The following is a 21,335-nucleotide window of genomic DNA, read 5'->3' on the forward strand; positions in this document are numbered from 1 at the left end:
CATCCCGGCTCTCCTTGAGGGAACAGTAGAGGAAATACTAACGGATCATTATGCTCACTTTCCTCTGAGACATTTTGGAATCTAGTGGGTTCGTCGCGTACATAAATACGCATATTAGGAGTTGCTGGAGCGTCTGGCATTAAATTGTACACAGCTGCAACTTCTTCCACTCTAGGCAAGTCATATTGCCTTCTATTTATTCCACGAACATTTAATAATTCTAATGTTATATTTGGCATTTGTAAAGGGGGAGGTTCTACGTTATCACGAACGGCTTCTGCTCGAAGTCTGTCAATGGTTTGCCGTTCTAAATTGTAACGTTCTCGTAGATGCATATATGCCCTAGCGTAGGGATTTATATCTCTTAGCAATTGTTCCAAAAGAACAATTAATCGTCTGTCTAAGACTTGATTATTGTTTTGTGCTCGGGCATCGACGGCATCGTCTGGATCTAGAAAATAAATAGGTCCGTAGCGTTGCAACGGCTCATTAACATTTACATTGGAAATGTGGTGATATACTTTTCCTCTGACAGAAAAGACATATGGCCCCCTTGCGGGAAAGTCTCGTAGGTTTGCCTCTAAAGAAACAAACTGAAAACTATAATTATATAATAATATATACCTTCTGAAATGGGCAGACAAAGGATGTAAGCCTTGAAACAGAGCTTCTAAAACATCAGGCATAGGTGGTAAATTTTCTAAAACTACATTACCTTGTCGGCAGCATTTTGTATAGTGTCCACGACTTAGGCGTTCTACATGAAAATAAAAAGCAGAACAATGAATACACATTTGATCGAGTGGACCTAAATTGTAAGTTCCGCCTAGTACAATTCTTTCGCTAGCCAGAAGGTATGTCGGTAAGCGATTTTCGATATTCCGTAGACGTTCTATATCTTGTTGAATGTCTTCTCTCGTAGGAATATCAGCTATGGCGGCATCCATTTGATTTGCTGTTTGTCTCCGATTGTTAAATGGTAAATCAGCAAATTCATTTTGGAGGTCATCTAATAAAGATGGAGATAATTCAGGAATTATCTCATCACCTATGTTTTCTACATCTGGAAAGAAAATATTAAAATAAAAATAATGATTTATAAAGGCAAGTGACTTTGATGGTTATTTAAATTATGCTATGATATTTATTGGTATTAATAATAATGATGATACTTATATAAATTTATGAAAAAACTAACCAATTTCTATAACATCTTGAGGCATTGGTGGGGCTAAAATTGGTACAGGAGTGTTATTAGAATGTGTAGAAGCTGCAACAGGTGATGAAGGTCCTGGGATATTTTGTTCAATATGAGTATTGGCACCGTGGTGAATCATAACTTCCACAGTGACGATTTGAGGTGGTTCATCCTCAGAATCACTCGAAAACTTCCGTTTTAAAAGACGGGTAGGTGCTAAAAAATTGTTAATTTTGATTATAGTTTATATAATGTTTCTGATTTATAACATCAAAGTTTATTGGAAAATTATTAAATGAAATTATATATCAAATAAAAATATATTTCAAATGTCTGTTGTAATTTCTAGTGACGTAATAGTCTAATCATAGATTGATAAATTTGTATATGAAATAAAAAAAATCATTAGAATTGTTTACAAAAATGTAAGGTATTTTTGGATAATATATGAAAAATTTGCAAGGAGGTATATAGGTTCGAAGTGAAAAAGATATAACGATTAAAAATTTTTGAGAAATAAATTTTATTTAGTATGATGAGCTTCTGTTTAATAATATTGCATTCAATTAAAGAGGATTGTTTAGATTTGATAGAATCAAGAATAATCAAATAAATAAGTGAAAAAAAATCTAATTGTATTATTTTAAGGGAACAATTTATATTTAGTAGAATTATATAGGGTGGTTCACATTTAATTGATAGAACAGGTTAAAATAATTTTTTCTTAAATCGCATCGTTTCGGAGATAGAGAGTGTCGATATAGTTTTTTTTTCCGTTTTTCCCCTATTTCTACTACTCGTCCGATTGAGGTGAAATTCGGAACATAAACATTTCTTATGATCTTACATAAGCTTCTTAAGTTTGAACCACCTACTCCTCTTAGAAATGAATTTGGTGTTATTCCTTCCATACATTATTTCAAAACTTCAAAAAAATAAATTTTAATAAAATAGCTGCATACAACTTTTGTCTTATCAATTTTGAAATTTTTTTGTACAATTTTTTTTAATATTTGGTCATATTTATGAGATAAAATTTTATTTAACTTTATAGCAATCATAGCAACCCATGAGAAACAAACTGATGTTTGTGAAAATCATCATTAAAATTATTATTTCAAAAGTATATTTAGTGAAAGGAATGGTGAAAAATATCCTACTTCAAAGCCTATCTCTGAAAAGATGTGATTTAAGAAAAAGTTTATATCATGAATGAACATTATTTGAATTTGTTCTATCAATTTCTGAAGTTATCCAGATTGAAACCTGAATCATCCTGTATAATGGGGTTGGAAAATTTTGATCTGGAATCCTCTGAAAGTGCACAAAATTATATGTGAAGATAACCTACTTTAAACTATAATTTTATCAATTGAAAATCGTTTTCTGAAAATAGTGTCAGTCAGAAATTTTTTATATTTAAATTTACAATTTTTGGTCCTTCAATATATATACTTTACGCGAGAGTAGTTTACTTCATTATACATAATTTTTTTCTCGAAAGTCCTGTAAAAACAGGAAATGTGTATATATTTAAATGTATAGTTGTTTTGTTTAATATGGAATCCAGGGATTTTTTTCATTTGCATGAAAATTTATGTGAGAGTAGGTGACATAATTTTAAAAATGGAAAATTATTTCTTGAAAATTGTCCAAGTTATATTTTTTACCATTTAAATTTACAGTATTTACCCCTTTAATATTCCACAGACCTTTTGTAAATCCATGAAATTTTACATAAGGCTACTCTACTTCTTCATTCACAATTATTTCCCGAAATTTGTGAAAAAATTGTAGCTTTTTGTTTGATACTGATCTCTAGGGATTCTCTGAAAGTGCATAAAATTTTATGGAAGTAGCCTATATCGTAAACAATAATTTTGCCAATGGAAAATAGTATTTTGAAAATTGTTTCACTAATTTTTTTCCATTTAAATTCTACATTTTCTGCTTCCTTATTAAATCATAGAAGTTTTGCAAATTAATGAAACTTTCGCGAAAGTTGTCTAAAAGCTACATATTTTTCTACATGTATTTAAATTTGTTTTTTTGTTTGCTATGAACCTTAAGAATTCTTTGAAAGTGCATGAAATTTTAAGTGAGGGTAGTTTACATNTTCTACTATTCCATACGTAATGATATGGAATGTCGGTGTACAGATATTGTCGGGCGTCGGGGTCATTCTGATTTAACAGAAACCATGCCGTTAGTTGGGTAATTTCATTATTTTCTAATGCTTGTATTTCGAATCCAGGTTGGAAACGAACCATTTGCCTGGTAGGTAGATGAACGCAAAGCCGATAAACGGTGTGGGTATTTTTATGGGTTTCAAATTGATTGATATGCCAACAGGCCTCCGGAGGAGTCATATACCGTGCGTTCAAGTAGTTTTCTACCTCATTATAATTCGCTTGATTTTCTACGTTAATGCGAACTAATGCCAGATCTACACCTTTAAATAGGTATTTATATAAGTATTTAACGCATTGGGTAGTAGCGCAAGCCTCTATATTAATATGGCATTTATACTTTAATAGGATATAGGGATTGTAAGGAACTATCCAACGATTGTCTAAAATACAGTTTCTGTTATTAGCTCTAATCGTCAAAGTTCTGCCATTGTTTGGTCTTTTATAAGAGACTTGCCCTTTTTCTGATATTACTGTAAGTTCACTAAATTCTTTAGGATACTTTTTAGAACATTGGCCATTCACCATACAAACGGAGTCTGGGTTCAATTCTCCGCAAGGGCCGTGTACCATGAAAGAGGTTACAATTTCATACAGTTCCGGTTCTAATTGCGGATCTGGTATTTCTGCACTAATGAATGCATCAATTCTGCGAGGGTCTGTTAATTTATCTCCGTCTCTTAGAATAAGCAGATTATGACAATGGGGTAACCCTCTTTTTTGGAATTCTATAACGTAGAGGTTAGCTACGTGTACCCCAAAAATGTGCTTTTTCAGCATGTCATCTATCATTTCATTTAATTTGCACTGGAATACTCTATCCATGAGAGATGGGTGGTCACTCACAGTATAACCTGCGGGAATATTATCCACTATTTCTGACCATCGTGCATTGGTTGTCATCGTAATGAAAAGGCTGGGTATACCGAAGCGTCCAACAACTGCCATTGCGTCCTGAAAAAGTTGCTGTTGGTATCTCGGCGAGCCTATAAAAGTTGATGGTAAAATAACCATTCTACCCAACGTTGCGGCCTCGTCATTTTCATTGCCTTCTTGGACCCTACGATGCAGGTAATCGGCCAACCCAACATATTCTGTCACTCTTAACCTCTCTTGGTTGCGTAATATATATTTGAGACGATTATTTTCGATTTTGATATACGCAGTGACAGCAAATTGTTGTGTTAGTCTGCCTCCATATTTAAGTCTGGTATCGTTATTTCTAATTCCAAAACGATAGGCATAATATTCGCATAATGTTATATTGCGATTACCATTTCTGTGAGGCATTCCTATGTACCATCCCGGCTCTCCTTGAGGGAACAGTAGAGGAAATACTAACGGATCATTATGCTCACTTTCCTCTGAGACATTTTGGAATCTAGTGGGTTCGTCGCGTACATAAATACGCATATTAGGAGTTGCTGGAGCGTCTGGCATTAAATTGTACACAGCTGCAACTTCTTCCACTCTAGGCAAGTCATATTGCCTTCTATTTATTCCACGAACATTTAATAATTCTAATGTTATATTTGGCATTTGTAAAGGGGGAGGTTCTACGTTATCACGAACGGCTTCTGCTCGAAGTCTGTCAATGGTTTGCCGTTCTAAATTGTAACGTTCTCGTAGATGCATATATGCCCTAGCGTAGGGATTTATATCTCTTAGCAATTGTTCCAAAAGAACAATTAATCGTCTGTCTAAGACTTGATTATTGTTTTGTGCTCGGGCATCGACGGCATCGTCTGGATCTAGAAAATAAATAGGTCCGTAGCGTTGCAACGGCTCATTAACATTTACATTGGAAATGTGGTGATATACTTTTCCTCTGACAGAAAAGACATATGGCCCCCTTGCGGGAAAGTCTCGTAGGTTTGCCTCTAAAGAAACAAACTGAAAACTATAATTATATAATAATATATACCTTCTGAAATGGGCAGACAAAGGATGTAAGCCTTGAAACAGAGCTTCTAAAACATCAGGCATAGGTGGTAAATTTTCTAAAACTACATTACCTTGTCGGCAGCATTTTGTATAGTGTCCACGACTTAGGCGTTCTACATGAAAATAAAAAGCAGAACAATGAATACACATTTGATCGAGTGGACCTAAATTGTAAGTTCCGCCTAGTACAATTCTTTCGCTAGCCAGAAGGTATGTCGGTAAGCGATTTTCGATATTCCGTAGACGTTCTATATCTTGTTGAATGTCTTCTCTCGTAGGAATATCAGCTATGGCGGCATCCATTTGATTTGCTGTTTGTCTCCGATTGTTAAATGGTAAATCAGCAAATTCATTTTGGAGGTCATCTAATAAAGATGGAGATAATTCAGGAATTATCTCATCACCTATGTTTTCTACATCTGGAAAGAAAATATTAAAATAAAAATAATGATTTATAAAGGCAAGTGACTTTGATGGTTATTTAAATTATGCTATGATATTTATTGGTAATAATAATAATGATACTTATATAAATTTATGAAAAGACTAACCAATTTCTATAACATCTTGAGGCATTGGTGGGGCTAAAATTGGTACAGGAGTGTTATTAGAATGTGTAGAAGCTGCAACAGGTGATGAAGGTCCTGGGACATTTTGTTCAATATGAGTATTGGCACCGTGGTGAATCATAACTTCCACAGTGACGATTTGAGGTGGTTCATCCTCAGAATCACTCGAAAACTTCCGTTTTAACAGACGGGTAGGTGCTAAAAAATTGTTCATTTTATAACATTAAAATTTATTGGAAAATTATTAAATGAAATTATATATCAAATAATTGTCTAATTATAGATTGATACATTTGTATATGAAATAAAAAAAAATCATTAGAATTGTTTACAAAAATGTAAGGTATTATTGGATAATATTTGAAAAATTCGCAAGGAGGTATATAGGTTTCAAAGTGAAAAAGATATAACGATTAAAAATTTTTGAGAAATAAATTTTATTTAGTATGATGAGCTGTTTAATAATATTGCATTCAATTAAAGAGGATTCTTTAGATTTGATGGAATCAAGAATAATCAGATATATAAGCGAAAAAAATTGTAATTGTATTATTCTAAAGGAATAAAATAATAATTTGTATTTAGTAGAATTATATAGGGTGGTTCAGATTTAATCGATAGAACAGGTTAAAATAATGTTTATTCATGATATGAACTTGTTTTCTTAAATCGCATTGTTTCGGAGATAGAGAGCGTTGATATAGTTTTTCCGTTTTTCTCCTATTTCTACTACTCATCCGATTGAGGTGAAATTCGGAACATAAACACTTCTTATGATCTTACATAAGATTTTTAAGTTTGAACCACCTACTCCTCTTAGAAATGAATTTGGTGTGATTCCCTCCATACATTATTTCAAAACTTCAAAAAAATTAATTTTAATAAAACAGCTGCATACCACTTTTGTTTTGTCAATTTTGAAATTTTTTTGTACCGTTTTTTTTTAATATTTGGTCATATTTTTGAGATAAAATTTTATTTAACTTTGTAGCAATTATAGAAACCCATGAGAAACAAACTGATGTTTGTGAAAATCATCGTTAAAATTTTTATTTCAAAAGTATTTTGTGTTAAGAAATGGGAAAAAATATCGTACTTCAAAGCTCTCTAATCTCTGAAACGATGTGATTTAAGAAAAAGTTTATATCATGAATGGACATTATTCTAGTTTGTTTTATCAATTTCTGAAGTTGTCCAGATTGAAACCTGAATCATCCTGTATAATGGGGTTGGAAAATTTTGATCTAGGATCCTCTGAAACTGCACAAAATTATATGTGAAGATAGCTTACTTTAAACTATAATTTTATCAATTGAAAATCGTTTTCTGAAAATAGTGTCGAAGATAGAAATTTTTTTATTTAAATTTACAGTTTTTGGTCCTTCAATATATATATGGAACTTTACGTGAGAGTAGTTTACTTCATTATACATAAATTTTTTCTCGAAAGTCCTGTAAAATCAGGAAATGTGTATATATTTAAATGTATAGTTTTTTTTTGTTTAATATGGAATCCAGGGATTTTTTTATTTGCATGAAAATTTATGTGAGGGTAGGTGACATAATTTTAAAAATGGAAAATTATTTCTTGAAAATTGTGTTATATTTTTTTCCATTTAAATTTACAATATTTATCCCTTTAATATTGCACAGACCTTTTGTAAATTCATAAAATTTTACATAAGGCTACTCTATACTCATTCATAATTATTTCCCGAAACTTGTGAAAAAATTATAGCTTTTTGTTTGATACTGACCTCTAGGGATTCTCTGAAAGTGCATAAAATTTTATTAAGTAGTCCATATCCCAAACAATAATTTTGCCAATGGAAAGTAGTATTTTAAAATTTGTTTCACTAATTCTTTTACATTTAAATTCTACATTTTCTGCTTCCTTATTAAATCATAGAAGTTTTGCAAATTTATAAAACTTTCGCCAAAGTTGTCTAAAAGCTACATATTTTTCTATATTTAAATTTGTTTTTTTGTTTGCTATGAACCTTAAGAATTCTTTGAAAGTGCATGAAATTTTAAGTGAGGGTAGTTTACATCCCAAATTATAATTTTACAAATGTAAAAGTCGTTTTTTGAAAATTATCTTTTAGTATTACATAGACATTTTTTGCAAATCCATGAAATTTTATGTGAGGCTAATTTATTTCCCCATTCAAAATTCTTTCAGTAGAAATTGTCTAAAAGTTAAAAATTTTCCTATATATAAATTAATTTTTTTTTGCACGACATGGATTTCATACGATTTTTTGAAAATGTATGAAATTTTATGTGAGGGTAGTTTACATCTCATACTATAATTTTACAAATGGAAATAGTCGGTGGGCCACCAGTAACGCCTCGGTCGCTAGGGACCAAACGGCAAATCTTACAGAAACCTATTTAGGTGGGTAAGTGTAGGTTGATTATGTATAAATATGGAATATGGAATATGGAATATGTATAAAATGAAGGATAAAATTGTCTTTAAAAAGTAAAAAAATAAAAGTATTATATAATTGTAACTTTTTAAAAAATGCAAAATGTAAATATTTATCTTCATTGAAGGAACGTACTATCGAACTATGAATAAGAATTTTTAATTGAATGTATATAATTTTTATGCAATTTGTATGAAATGATTGGATGAATGAAAAGAAAGCAAATTATTGCTATAAAAACATATTAGATGTTTTATTAAAATTAAAAAGGTATAGGAGCATTTTGTGAAAAATATGAAATTAAGGAAAAATTAAGTAAATCACAGTTTGTTACATTAAAAATTACAGAAAAAAATTGAAATAAAAATGTTTTGATATTTCATGTAACTTGAGAGGAGGTAGTAAAAATTTGGATAAATATAAGAAATGATTAAACAGTATAAGGGATGATTGATTCAAAGGTTTTGAATCCTTTGTTTTTTGATAGGTTTTTTCAATAGAACGATTATTATCTATAGTCATTTTATAAATATTTTGTATGCATTTTGCAACCATAACACAAATAAAATATTAAGTACCTATATATATTTTTAATGTATAATATTTTATATAGTACTGGGCGGAAAATGTTAATACTGATTTCAAAATAAGAAGCAAACAGTGGAGCAGAAAATATATCGGTATTTTTATTTCTTACGGTAAACGCTATTGGTGTAAAAGAATTATTTTTTATTCGTCAAGTTATAAAATTGAATAATATTTGTACTTAGTGGAGAAAAGTTGCAAGTTAGTTAAATTGTTTTGAAATAGAAGTATCTTTCTTTTATATTTGGTCTTATTTTTGAGATATTCAATGAAATCCGTGACAATGTAGTGGCCCAGTTCCAAACTTAACTTTATAGCAAATAGTTTTTTGTTTGATATGGAATCCAGGGATTTTTTTATTTACATGAAAATTTATGTGAGGGTAGCTGACATCACAAACTATAATTTTACAAATGTAAAATTGGTTTTTGGAAATTATTTGAAAGTTAGTTTTTTTTCTATTTGAATTTACAGTTTTTGTCTTTTTAGTATTTCATAGACCTTTTTCAAATTCATGAAATTTTACGTGAGGGTAATCTAGTTCTCTTATTCAAAATTCTTTTGGTAGAAATTGTCTAAGTTAAAAATTTTTCTATATATAAATTAATTTTTTTTTGCTTGACAGATTTTTCATTTTTTGAAAATGTATGAAATTTTATGTGAAGGTAGTTTACATCCCATATTATAATTTTACCAATGGAAAATAGTTGGTGGGCCATCAGTAACGCCTCTGTCGCTAGGGACCAAACGGCAAATCTTATAGAAACCTGTTTAGGTGGGTAAGTAAGTGTAGGTTGATTATAGTTAAAATTTAAAAATATTTTGAAATGGAACATAGGTGAACTTTATTAAAAGTTCTGCATACCCAGGACTTATTGTATGCCAGATATTTCAATTTTAGTGAAAATGTAGGCTTTGTGTAGAATTTAATATTAGCAACAAAAAAATAATTTTAAGGAAGTATCTTTGGAGAGTGTATTTAAGATTGTTGAAGTTATAAATTATTATATTTTGTCGTCACTTAGTATTGTACACGGTGTTCAAAAAACTGCTTAATATTTTTTTCAACTATAAACAGCAATAACTTGGTTATTTTAAATGGGATACCCAGTATATTTTAATTTGGAAGTTATGAATTTTAAAACTCTTTCAAATGTATAGGTTCCCTATATCTATCTCTAACGGTATTGAAGACATTTGTGTCTTTTTGTTTGTATCGATTATTTTTGTAAAATGTATCCATGTTTTCATCGAGGTCTTTATCGAATTGGTTTGGGTTCTTCTTGACCTCTTTTTAAATATAAGGAGAAAAATGAGAATGAATTAAATGGCGCACCTTCAAATTTTTCATATTCAGTGAAAAATTATTTAAATCGAAAATTTAGTAATAAATGGGAAAGTAAGAATGGTCCATGTCAGAGGCCACCTAGGTATCCACACCTTAGCATAGTGGACTTCTTTGTTTCGGGCTATATAAAAAATCTTGCACACAGTGTTCCACCTACTACTACAATCACCCCAGATATTCTAAGGAATGTGAGGATATCATTTAAAGATAGAATAAGATGCTGTATTCAAGAGAATGGTTATCAATTCGATCATCAATTAAAATTTTTCTTTGTTTCTTCTAAAAGTAAAATTTCCTTTAATAAATATTTTTCATGTTGTTCCTAATTAATTACAACAAATATATTTATACAAAATTAATAACTTTTTATAATTTATTATTCTGCTTATAAAATAATATTTTTTATTGGAAAGCTTTCTTGAATATTGTTATGATTAACGCTTTCCCAATTCAATAAAGACCTCGATAAAGCTATGTTGATACATCTTACAAAAAAAATTCAATAAAAAAATGAAACGGCATAAATATCTCCAATACCGTTAGAGATAGGTATAAGGAACCCCATACATAGTTTGAAAGAGTTTTAAATTTCCTAACTTCCAAAGTAAAAATATACTGGGTGTCCCACTGAAAGTAACCAAGTTATTGCTGTTTAAAGTTGAGAGAAGTATCCAGCAGTGTTTTGAACATCTGTATAATATTAAGTGACGACAAATATAATAATTTATAACTTCAAGGGTCTAATATACAATCTCCAAAAATGCTTCTTTAAAATTATTTTTTTATTGCTAATATTAAATTTCTACGCTAAGCCTGCATTTTCACTAAAATTGAAATATCGTACAAACAATAAGTCCTAGGCTATCCAGAACCTTTAATAAAATTGACCTATTTTTTTACGGTGCTTTCAAAAATGTAGTAATTTAAAAATACACATAAATAACTTTGATATGGTACGCTTTTCCTGGATATCTTGTATATTTCAAAACATTTTTAAAATGTAACTGTAATCAATCTATACCTACCTACCTAAACAGATTTCTATAACATTTGTCGTTTGGTCCTTAGCCACCGAGGCATTACTGGTGGCCCATCCTGTAGACCCCAATGATAATTCTTATCCCGAAAGTTGTTTAGAGGCTAGAAATTGTTCTATATATTAAATTACAGCTTTTTATTTATTACAATTCCCAAAGATTTCATGAAAGTACATCAAATTTTATATTATATGAGGTAGTTTACATTCCAAACTATAATTTTACAAATGGAAAATCGTTTTTTGAAAATTGTCTGTTATATTTTTTTCCATTTAAATTTACAGTATTTGTTCCATTAGTATTCCATAGACCTTTTGCAAATCCATGAAATTTTATGTGAGGGTAATCAACTTTCGCAAATTGTCTAAAAGTTAGAAATTTTCCTATATTTAAATTGAAATTAAAATGCTCTGACTATTCCATGTTTTTTTATGAAGAATAATAAATTCCCTGACTTTTCCCGGTATTCCTGGTTTTCCAGGTTACTACGAATGTCATTGACATATTCAAAATAATGGATAAAGTTGTCTTTAGAGAGAAAAAATAAAAAAAAGTATTGAGAATGTATACTTTTTTAAGAAACGAAAAATTGAAATACTTATTTATCTTGAACGTATTGAACTATGGATAAGAATTTTTAATTAAATGAATATACATAATATTTATACAGTTTGTATGAAATGATTGCATGAATGGAAAAGAAAGTGAATAAGTATAAAACTTTATAATGTGGTATATGTTTATACCAAAAGAGAAATTAGATAAGTTTGTCTTGTAAATTTTATAACTTTTTTGTCCCGTTTTTTTTTATATATTTGGTCTTATTTTTGAGATATTCAATGAAATCCGTGACAATGTAGTGGCTCAGCTCCAAAAATTTTACTTAACTTTATAGCAAATAGTTTTTTTGTTTGATATGGAATCCAGGGATTTTTTTATTTGCATGAAAATTTATGTGAGGGTAGCTGACATCCCAAACTATAATTTTACAAATGTAAAAATGTTTTTTGGACATTATTTGAAAGTTAGTTTTTTTCCATTAAAATTTAGTTTGTGCCTTTTTAGTATTCCATAGACCTTTTTCAAATCCATAAAATTTTACGTGAGGGTAATCTACTTCCCTTAATCAAAATTCTTTTGGTAGAAATTGTATAAAAGTTAGAAATTTTTCTATATATAAATTAATTTTTTTTTGCTTGACATGGATTTTTCATATGAAAATGTATGAAATTTTATGTGAAGGTAGTTTACATCCCATATTATAATTTTAGGTAGGTAGGTTGATTATAGTTACACTTTAAAAATTTTAAAAATTTTTTGAAAATTATCAGTATTTTTCCCATTTAAATCTACAACTTTTGTCTTTATAGTGTTCCATAACCCTTTTACAAATCCATGAAATTTTACGTGAGGGTAATCTACTTCCCCATAGCAAAATTCTTTTGGTAAAAGTTGTCTAAAAGTTAAAATGTATATATGTACATATAAATTAATTTTTTTTTGCTTGACATGGATTGCATACGATTTTTTGAAAATGTATGAAATTTTATGTGAAGGTAGTTTCCATCCCATACTATTCTTGAAAATTGTATAAAAATTTTAATTTTTTTTAATTTAAATTTAATTTTTGGTCTTTTCGTATATGCACAGAGTGGGTCACCAGTAACACCTCAGTCGCTAGGGACCAAACGGCAAATCTTATAGAAACCCGTTTAGGTGGATACGTGTAGGTTTATTACGGCTACATTTTAAAAATATTTTGGAATATACATGGTGTCTAGGAAAAGCGTACTATATCAAAGTTATGTATTTTACTGCATTATTGAAAGCACCGTAAAAACATAGGTGAACTTTATTAAAGGGTCTGCATACCTACGACTTATTGTTTGTGAGATATTTCAATTTTATTGAAAAAGTAGAATTTGCATAGAAATTAAATATTAACAATAAAAAAATAATTTTAAGGAAGTAACTTTGGAGTGTATTTTATATCCTTGAAGTTAATAAATTATTATACTTTACCGTCACTTAGTATTGTACAGGATGTTCAAAAAACTGCTAAATATTTCTTTCAACTTTAAACAGCAATAACTTGGTTATTTTAAATGGGACACCCAGTATATTTTAATTTGGAAATTATGAATTTTTAAACTCTTTCAAACTGTGTATAGGTTCCCTTTGTCCCCTAGTTCTATTTGTGTCGTTTCATTTTTTATCGATTTTTTTTGTAAAATGTATCCACGTGTTTTCATCGAGTTCTTTATTGGATTGGGTTGGGTTCTTCTTGATCTTTCTTTAAGTATAATGAGAAAAATGGTGCACCTTCAAATTTTTCATATTCAGTGTAAAATTATTTAAATAAAAATAAAAATAAAATTTAATAATAAATGGATAAGTAAGAATGGTGCATGTTAGTGGCCACTTAGATATCCAAACCTCACCGTAATGGACTTTTTTGTTTCGGGCTATATAAAAAATTTTGTACACAGTGTTCCACCTACTACTACAATCACCAGATATTCTAACGAATGTGAGGATATCATTTGAAGATAGAATAAGATGCTCTATTCAAGAGAATGGTTATCAATTCGATCATCAAATAAAATTTTTCTTTGTTTCTTTTAAAACTAAAATTTCCTTTAATAAATATTTTTCATGTTGTTTTTAATTAATTACAACAAACATATTTATACAAAATTAATAACTTTTTATAATTATTCTGCTTATAAAATAATATTTTTTATTAGAAAGCTTTTTTGAATATTGTTATGATTAACGCCTTCCCAATTTAGTAAAGACCTCAATAAAGACATGTTGATACATCTCACAAAAAAAAAATCTATAAAAAAGCCAAATGGCATAAATATCTCCAATACCGGTAGAGATAGGTATAGAGGACCCATACATAGTTTGAAAGTTTTAAATTTTCTAACTTCCAAAGAAAAAATATACTGGGTGTCCCATTTAAAATCACCAAGTTATTGCTGCTTAAAGTTGAGAGAAGTATCAAGCAGTTTTTTGAACATCCGTATAATACTAAGTGACGACAAATATAATAATTTATAACTTCAAGGATTTAAAATACACTCTCCAAAGATGCTTCCTTAAAATTATTTTTTTATTGCTAATATAAAATTTCTGCGCTAAGCCTGTATTTTCACTAAAATTGAAATATCGTACAAATAAGTCCTAGGCTATGCAGAACCTTTAGTAAAGTTCACCTATTTTTTTACGGGGCTTTCAAAAATGTAGTAAAATACAGGGTGTTCCATTTAAAAATACATAACTTTGATATGGTACGCTTTTTCTGGATACCTTGTATATTTCAAAACATTTTTAAAATGTAGCTGTAATCAATCTACACCTATCCACCTAAACAGGTTCTTATAATATTTGCCGTTTGGTCCTTAGCTACTGAGGTTGACTGCGTTACTGGTGGCCCATTCTGTAGACCCCAATGATAATTCTTATCCCGAAAGTTGTTTTAGAGGGTAGAAAGTTTTCTATATATTAAATTATAGCTTTTTGTTTATTACAGCTCCCAGAGATTTCTTGAAATTATATAAAATTTTATGTGAGGTAGTTTACATTCCAAACTATAATTTTATAAATCGAAAATCGTTTTTTGAAAATTGTCAGTTATATTTTTTCCATTTAAATTTACAGTATTTGTTCCATTAGTATTCCATAGATCTTTTGTAAATCCATGAAATTTTATGTCAGGGTAATCTACTTTCCCATTCAAAATTCCTTTGGTAGAAATTGTTTAAATTAGAAATTTTTCTATATTTAAATTTAATTTTTTTTGTATGGTATGGATAGCAGAATAGAATCTGCTCCAGAATTGAAAAATAAGAAAAAAAATTCCTATTAATGTATGTCCGCAACTGCTTCGTTTTCAAAATAAGGAGTAAAAAAAATAAAAAAATATGTTTTATATTGATTTCTAAATTTTTCATTAGACATAATTTAAATTTCTTTGTTTTTTTAATACTTACTGGTTTCATAGAAAGATGAGCATGATTTTAAAAAATCCTCAATAGCTCGAAAGCTACTCGCTAAATAAAAAATTTGCAAGGGCATTTTTTTGCTTTAAATTAAATGAGGTTCCTAAAAATAAAGTAAAAACCAGTAGAAAAACCACTGGTATAGACTGTATGGTCAAAAATCAATAATTACTCTCCCACATCTATACCCCTGAAGGGTCTGAGATGTGTTGACTCAAATTGAAATGTTTTTAATGAAAAATTTAGAAATTATCAATAAAAAACATTATTATTTTATTGTGACATCCTCTTTTCTGGAAACGAAACATTTGTGGAATCTACGTTCATTGGAATTTTTTTTCGTATTTTTGGATGTAGAATTTTGTGAACAACATTTTGCTACACCGTATATAGACTCTAATGATAATTCTTTTCCCGAAATTATTCAAAAAATTATAAATGTAAATATATTTAAATTTGCAGTGCTTTGTTGCAAAGAAATATATCTACATAGAGAGTTGTTGCTGTGGACAAAAAATAGATTAGAAAAAACTATACTACTTTTTGGAAAACATTTGATTAATACTTAAATAAAATATTTGTATGTGAGAAAAGTGCATTAAAAGTATGAAATCTAATTAGGTTAGATTTGAATGCCTCTTACGTATGCATCTTTTTGTCTGTAATTGATAAATTGTAACAAAGAATTGAAATGCATATTTATCTCCTCAAAGCATTGCAGCAATATGTAGTAGATATATTTTTAATAGTATATTAAGTAACGTTGTATAATTGTATAAAATATTCACAAAAAGTTCCAATACAGTATCAGGGTTCATAGCTCAAAAGTAATATAGAATTACCTGACTTATAAAAAAAAATCAGATCACTTTTAGGTTAGAAGGAAAGAAGAAGTTAGAAGTTAGGAAAGAACCTCTTATAAAGGTTTCAAAACCACAAATAGGTTTCTCTAATTCAGACCCAGTTGTCACAAAATTTCCAGTTGCATACATCGAATTCCCTGACTTTCATGAATACTTTTAAAATTCCTCAACTATTCCATATTTTTTGTGAAGAATAATGAATTCCCTGCCTTTTCCCGGTTTTCCAAACCGCTACAAACATTGAATATGTCATTGAAATATTCAAAATAATGGATAAGAGTCGTCTTGAAAAAGAAAAAAATAAAAATATTGAACTATGGATGAGAATTTTTAATTAATGTGTTAAATTATGTACATTCAGTACATAATTTTTATACAGTTTGTATGAAGTGATTGGATGAATAGAAAAGAAAGCAAATTATCGTTTTAGAAACATAATAATAAACATTNATACCTAGGACTTATTGTTTGTGAGATATTTCAATTTTAGTGAAAAAGCTGGCTTAGCGTAGAAATTTAATGTTAGCAATAAAAAAATAACTTTAAGGAAGCCTCTTTGGAGAGTGTATTTTAGATCCCTGAAATTACAAATTATTATATTTGTCGTCACTTAGTATTGTACAGGGTGTTCAAAAAACTGCTTAATACTTCTTTCAACTTTAAACAGCAATAATTTAGTTATTTTAAATGGGATAATTTGTATATTTGAATTTGAAAGTTATTAATTTTAAAACTCTTTCAAACTGTGTATAGGTTCCTATACCTATCTCTAACGGTATTGAAGACATTTGTGTCGTTTTTTTTTTATCGAATTTTTTTGTAAAATGTATCCATGTGTCTTCATCGAGGTCTTTATCGAATTGGTTTGGGTTCTTCTTGACCTCTTTTTAAATATAAGAAGAAAAATGAGAATGTAATTAAATGGCGCACCTTCAAATTTTTCATATTCAGTGAAAAATTATTTAAATCGAAAATTTAGTAATAAATGGAAAAGTAAGAATGATCCATGTCAGTGGTCACCTAGATATCCACACCTCAGCATAGTGGACTTCTTTGTTTCGGGCTATATAAAAAATCTTATACACAGTGTTCCACCTACTACTACAATCACCCCAGATATTCTAAGGAATGTGAGGATATCATTTAAAGATAGAATAAGATGCTGTATTCAAGAGAACGGTTATCAATTCAATCATCAATTAAAATTTTTCTTTGTTTCTTCTAAAAGTAAAATTTCCTTTAATAAATATTTTTCATGTCGTTCCTAATTAATTACAACAAACGTACAACATAATTAATAACTTTTTATAATTAATTATTCCGCTTATAAAATAATATTTTTTATTGGAAAGCTTTCTTGAACGCTTTCCCAATTCAATAAATATCTCGATAAAGCTATGTTGATACATCTTACAAAAAAAATTCGATAAAAAAATGAAACGACATAAATATCTCCAATACCGTTAGAGATAGGTATAAGGAACCCCATACATAGTTTGAAAGAGTTTTAAATTTCCTAACTTCCAAAGTAAAAATATATGGGTGTCCCATTTAAAATATAGTCTTTTTCAGTAGAATAACTATAGTTATTTTATAAATATTTTACATGTACTTTGCAATTTTAATACAAATAAAATGTTGAGTAGGTACTTATATATACAGTATGCAGATTACTACCCAAATTTGAAGACGCTGGTCATGTTAGAAATCTGTCTAGGTCTAGGAGGCCAACGACAGTGATAGAAAATGATGTCCTGTCCCTGAAAATCCACACACTGCCATTCGTCGTATCGCCGAAAACGCCAACATATCAATACATAAAAACGTACCTACAATCAACCAAAACACAAAATATCCCTAAATTTCCATTTGTTACTGTGGCACTGTTCTCGCATCAGTTTATGATAGCTACTTTTGTTGTTATTTTAAACCATGTCCATTCCAGTCATTGGCATTTTTTCGCTCCTGTCAAAATAAAGTAGGGACGTATTTATCTTCAAAAGGACTATCCATTTATGCTTAAAAGATTAGGTAGTGCTATTTAAAAAAAATGTCGATAATGTCATAGGTTTATGAAACATAGCGCAAAAAAGATTTAAGCAACGTGACAAAATGACAATTATTATTTACTAATTGACGTGTTTTAACGATTTTATGAAAACGCAACACAAAATAAAATACGAATTTTTTGCGTTACTTCTGGGACACATTGTATATTTTCAATGTACAATGCTTTATATTATACCGAGCGGCCAATTTTAGTATTGATTTATGAAAAATAAAATTAATTAAATTCAAAAATAGACTTGTAATAATTACCTAAGGAAGTAGAAGGTGCAGCTTTCACTAAATCCTCTGTGGAAGAATCTCTTGGCACTCTATTTATTGTGGAGTTTTTATCCTGTACGGCAGCTACTGGTTGAACTATATGCTGTTGTATTTCAACCGCGTGAGGTATATCTCCATGAACCGTTACGGCTGCCTCTGCAGAAGGCACAATAAGAGGAGGAGGCAATTCCACAGAAAAACTACTATTTGTACCTTCAGCCATCTCCTCGGAGACAGATCTTGTTGGCTGGCCCCTTATACAGGTCCCCTTTCGTTGGGTCAACCGTTTCTTCCCCTTTTTCGGCATATTAATCTAATAATAACATTAATATGTGAGTTATTATATTGAAGTATATTGGAAAAAAGAAATTTACCTGGTAAACTGTGTATTTATAGAGAAATTTTGCGTTTTGAAAAAAACGATTTTTAATAAAAATCTGTAAATATTTCTATACACACAATTGTCGATTAAGACGCATAAAAATTAGCGTGGGTAAGCGAGCGTTACTCGAAATAATTGATAAATCGATCACTTGATCTTGTTGTAGAAAACACAAACAGTAGAGAAAACATAAGTTGTCGGTAAAATCAATCCAACATCTGGGTTATAGATTACCGATATTTTATTAAACGTATGGCGTATAGATGGCAGGACCACAGAGTCAATTATAAGCCCTTTTCTTTTACTCATGATTTCGGAATCATAACGTGTTACGATCCGATGTAAACCAATCAAATTGCTAGATTTCAGATCGTAACGTGTATGATTCCGAAATCATGTGTAAAAGAACACAGCTATAATAATTGTAAAACGAAATATTACTATACTATAATAAAACTTTTTAAATGAAATATAAAAAAGATAGTAAATACATATTTATTTATCCATACAGTAGAGTTAAAATTCGTTTTAAACAATGGAGGAAAATTATTTCTGAAATGCACTTGACCTCGTTTTTTGAAGGTAGACTCGTAAATTTTAAATTACGTGGAGAAATTCGATGTTATAAATATATTTAACAACGATTAACTTAATAATAATTACAGCAAATGTAATAATTAAAATATAGAGGGTTTATTATCTAAAAGTATATTATGTCATGTCTATTCTGTACTTTTTCTTCGAAATTTAAAGGCTTCTTAAAAGTTGTGATTATAATGGCCCTTTAAAAATAAATAAAAATATCTGGAAAATGTATTCTTTATGATTATAATAATTATAAGAATTTTATGTAAATGTTATCAGAAAATATTTGACAACATAAGCGCTATCGATTATTGGAACTATGTATTGCGGTGGTAACAGCAGTTCAACAGAGCTTGTAAAAGTTGTAAAATCTTGATACCTATATGAGATTAACCTAACCTATAAAAGTAATTATTTTATTTTTATTATAAGTTATATCAGGCACTTAGGGCAACAAAAAAACAAACATGTTTTTTTAGTGAAAAGATAAACCTATTTTATTTACTCAAATTAAATAAAGTATAGGAAGAATTATCTTTATGGAAAGTAGTAAATTTTATTTATTAATAATTGTAATGATTCATGATCGTTGTAAATACTTTTAGATAATTGGCGACATAAAAATTACTTTTAGAAGGCGTGCAACAGAAATGAAATAATATGATCATCATTCAGAAACAGGTTCAGCGGTGAAATACAGATTTTTTATAACAGTATCTATCTTTGAATTTAGTTAAATTACATCAGGAGTAGAAAATGGAAATCTACCATACCTCTTGTAGTTACTATCTACAATTATTTGACTATTAATATTGTGATAATCTTTCCTGGAATAATGTGACAAAGCTGAATAATTTTCTGGACCTCTTAATAGTCTTTGCTCCCAAATAGCAAGAATATATTTTATATTTTGTCCTGAAACAAATGTTAGTTCTTTTCATTGTATCAGAAACATATATGGTAACATTTTTTTTTAATTTATTTTTTCAATTATTTTTATAACTTTATAGTTTGTTTCACATATGTACAGAAGTATACTCACCTTTTTTTTAAATTTTTATATAGATAAATTAATCCCTTCGACTCATTCCTATCCTAATTTAGGATAGTTTAGAATAACTTTGCCATGTTTTTCTCAAAATTAGTGTACCTAGTTGGAGTTACATCAAAGGTGAGACGGATAAAGTAATTATTACCCCTGAAAACAGTATTTGAAACAAAATAGATATATAGTTGTTGTATCGAAAAAATTCTTTGTACAGGCTTGTATACAATGTCATAACATTTTGATATTTGTAATAAAATTTGGACGAAATAAAAACAGAAATATTAATCCTTAACATGGCGAATCTAAGCTGTGACTCGTACAAATACTGAAATAAAATCAGTCTTATTTAGAACAATCACTATGTTTTTAACAGGTCGATATTAAAAGACTTTTAAGTGTATATAATATATGTTTTAACTGAAATAATTTATCTCAATATCAACTACTCAAAAAACTAAGTATGTCACAACTAAACTGATAAAAATAAATTGTCAAAATATTACTATTTTCCTAATTTATAAGATAAATAAAAAAAAACACCTCTATTAAAGGTAACATTTATGAAATGAATTGCACAGTATTTATACACCATTAATTACATGTAACCTATGTTAAAGGAACACATAAGTACCTACATAACTTTATGAACACAAAAAAAGGTAAATTTTGTTTTTTCCAATACATTCACATATTCACATTTCATTCGCAGTGGGGACCTTTGGTCACTGGTGGTAACACAGGCTCTCCAACAGCCTAGGGAAACAAATAACATAATAATAGTTCACTGGCAATGGGGACATTTATTAACTGGCAAAAAAAT

At 29.1% G+C, this 21,335-nt stretch overlaps 1 protein-coding gene across 1 annotated transcript; it reads right to left on the minus strand.

Annotated features, from left to right (window-relative positions):
* Nucleotides 1-9: 9 nt before the first annotated feature.
* On the minus strand, nt 10-19,067 carry LOC108916174. Its single transcript, XM_023455568.1, has 7 exons — nt 18,875-19,067; nt 18,492-18,813; nt 5,883-6,098; nt 3,312-5,750; nt 1,199-1,414; nt 625-1,063; nt 10-451 (listed from the first exon to the last, which is right to left on the minus strand). Exons 2-7 carry the CDS (start codon nt 18,805-18,807, stop codon nt 412-414), a joined length of 3,666 nt encoding a protein of 1,221 aa, XP_023311336.1. The 5' UTR covers nt 18,808-18,813; nt 18,875-19,067; the 3' UTR covers nt 10-411.
* Nucleotides 19,068-21,335: the final 2,268 nt, after the last annotated feature.

Source organism: Anoplophora glabripennis, unplaced genomic scaffold (assembly GCF_000390285.2).
Source record: "Anoplophora glabripennis isolate ALB-LARVAE unplaced genomic scaffold, Agla_2.0 scaffold735, whole genome shotgun sequence".
In the NCBI taxonomy this organism is placed as follows: domain Eukaryota; kingdom Metazoa; phylum Arthropoda; class Insecta; order Coleoptera; family Cerambycidae; genus Anoplophora; species Anoplophora glabripennis.